The sequence below is a fragment of the Trichechus manatus genome, unplaced genomic scaffold (genome assembly GCF_000243295.1).
Source record: "Trichechus manatus latirostris isolate Lorelei unplaced genomic scaffold, TriManLat1.0 scaffold00232, whole genome shotgun sequence".
In the NCBI taxonomy this organism is placed as follows: domain Eukaryota; kingdom Metazoa; phylum Chordata; class Mammalia; order Sirenia; family Trichechidae; genus Trichechus; species Trichechus manatus.
In genome coordinates this window covers 43,452-45,739 of record NW_004444168.1, presented here as the reverse complement: position 1 = coordinate 45,739, position 2,288 = coordinate 43,452, and the positions used below count along the sequence as shown (strand labels likewise).

The window sequence follows — 2,288 nt, the reverse complement described above, 5'->3', positions numbered from 1 at the left end:
AACATTTTCTAGTGTTTTTACAGGCTCTAATTTTGTTATCAATCCAGACCTATGGAGCTATGATTTTTTGCTAACACATAAATTGCAATACATAGAATTAAAATCACTATTTTAATTCCTATAAGTAAAGAAAATTGCATTATGCCAAATGGGACAACTTGTTTTTAACATGTATTTAACTATGGGTAGACTTCAGGTCAAATCATGTGAACTTGGTGTCAGGACCTGACTTACTAAAAGCTAGGAATCAATCCAATTTTCCCATCCTCACCCTTGTTCCAGGGTTTCCACAACCTAGACCATCTTGGAGGTCAAGTTTGTTGAGAAGATTGATATGAATTACCAGCTTAAGCTTGATTACCCTGCCCAAATCCTCTATATGAAAACAGTGCTCAAGTCATTAGATTGAATGTGGTGGTATAAAATAGGCTAAGCGCATGGAGCCTAGAAACAGAGGTCTTAAGTCCACATCTATCTGGGCAAACTATTGGATCTCTCTATGAATCAGTTTCTTCATCTGTAAGCTGAAGGAAATTTATAATACCTGAATCATAGGATTGCTGTGAAAATTAAATGGAGATGCATAGTGGTTTTGGAACCAGACTTTCTGAATTCAAATACTACTTCCACATCTTTCTTTCTGCATGACTTTGGGCAATCTACTTAACGTCTCTGTGCCTCAGATGATTTAATAGTAAAACAGAAATAATACTACCACTTCATAGGTTGTTATGTGGAATATATGAATTGATATATGTGACACAGTTAGAATAGGGCCTGATACATGGTAAGTGCAAATTATTGTTTGGTAAATCAATTAAATAAAGCAAAAGTGCTTGGCATCTAGAAGTACTCAATAATTACTAATTTTAGCATTGTAACTGGTTTCAAGGTGTCTCTCAGATGGCTTTGAAGTGTATAAAAACAAGAGTTAAAACAAAGAAATACAATTTTAATTTAAGCAAGCAGTTAAGCTGCATCTGGTAGGTCCGAAGTGTGATACTTGTAAACAAAAATGCTACACCAAACCAAAAACCCATTGTTGTGAAGTCAATTTCAACTCATAGCAACCCTACATGACAGAGTAGAACCACCCCATAGGGTTTCCAAGGAGCAGCTGGTGGGTTCAAACTGCTGACCTTTTGGTTAGCAGCTGAACTCTTAACCACTACGCCACCAGGGCTCCAAAAATGCTATTGTTGTTGTTGTTAGGTTCCATCAAGTCAGTTCCAACTCATAGCAACCCTATAAAAATGCTAGAGGTGGCCTGAAATCCTAAGATTGAATCTTAAGAATATATTCTGACAGTTGCCTTTCTCAGGGCCTCTTTTACATCTCTATTCCTCAGACTGTAAATAAGGGGGTTCAGCATGGGGATCACTACTGTGTAAAACACAGACACCACCTTGTTCTGGTCAGTTGAGTAGCTAGACTTGGGCATCACATAAATGAATGTAATAGTTCCATAGTAGAGAGTAACTGCCGTGAGGTGAGAGGTACACGTGGAAAAGGCCTTATGTCTCCCTTCAGTGGAGTGCATCTTCAGGATTGTGATGAGGATGTAGATATAAGAAAGAGCTATGACAAACACGGTAACCACAATGATAGATCCAGAAGAGATGGAAGGAATAATTTGAATGATGGAGATATCTGAACAGGAAAGTTTCAACAAAGGGGAGAAATCACAGAAAAAGTGATCTATCTGATTTGGTCCACAGAAGGACAGACTCAATAAACAGCTAGTAAATGTCCAAGCATTTACACACCCACCCAGATAGGAAGCTCCCACTAAGAGGATGCAGATTCTGGGGGACATGTGGGTGGAGTAGAACAGGGGTGAGCAGATGGCCACATAGCGATCATAGGCCATGGCAGCCAGCAGGAAGCACTCAGCTGTCCCAAACATGACCACAGAATAGAGTTGGGCTTCACAGACAGTGACAAGGAGGACTGTTCCATGTCTAAGAAATCCTATAAGCATTATAGGTATGACAGATGTGGAATACCCAATGTCCACAAAAGCCAAATGGCTGAGGAAGAGGTACATGGGGGTGTGAAGTTGGGAACAGCTTCTTATTAAAATGATTATGCTGATATTGCCTAGTAAGATAACAACATAAATTCCTAGAAATATCACAAAGAAGATGACACAAAGTGTAGGATCTTGTGTTAACCCCAAAATGATTATCTCTGTTATGATGGTGTGGTTTCCAACCTCCATCTCTTCTGTGAATTGTTCCTGTTGAGGCAAATGTGAACATACATTTGTTTTATGTTTTCATTCCCTC

General features: G+C 39.0%; 1 protein-coding gene across 1 annotated transcript; it reads right to left on the bottom strand.

Moving 5' to 3' along the window:
* Positions 1–1,288: 1,288 nt before the first annotated feature.
* Positions 1,289–2,221, bottom strand: LOC101342137 (olfactory receptor 491). The gene has a single exon (XM_004389030.1). The coding sequence runs from the start codon at positions 2,219–2,221 to the stop codon at positions 1,289–1,291; it is 933 nt and encodes a 310-aa protein (XP_004389087.1).
* Between the last annotated feature and the right edge of the window lie 67 nt (positions 2,222–2,288).

Coding starts and splice junctions, on each gene's coding strand:
- LOC101342137 (XM_004389030.1), bottom strand. CDS start 2,221: ATGGAGGTTGGAAACCACACCATCATAACAGAGATAATCATTTTGGGG.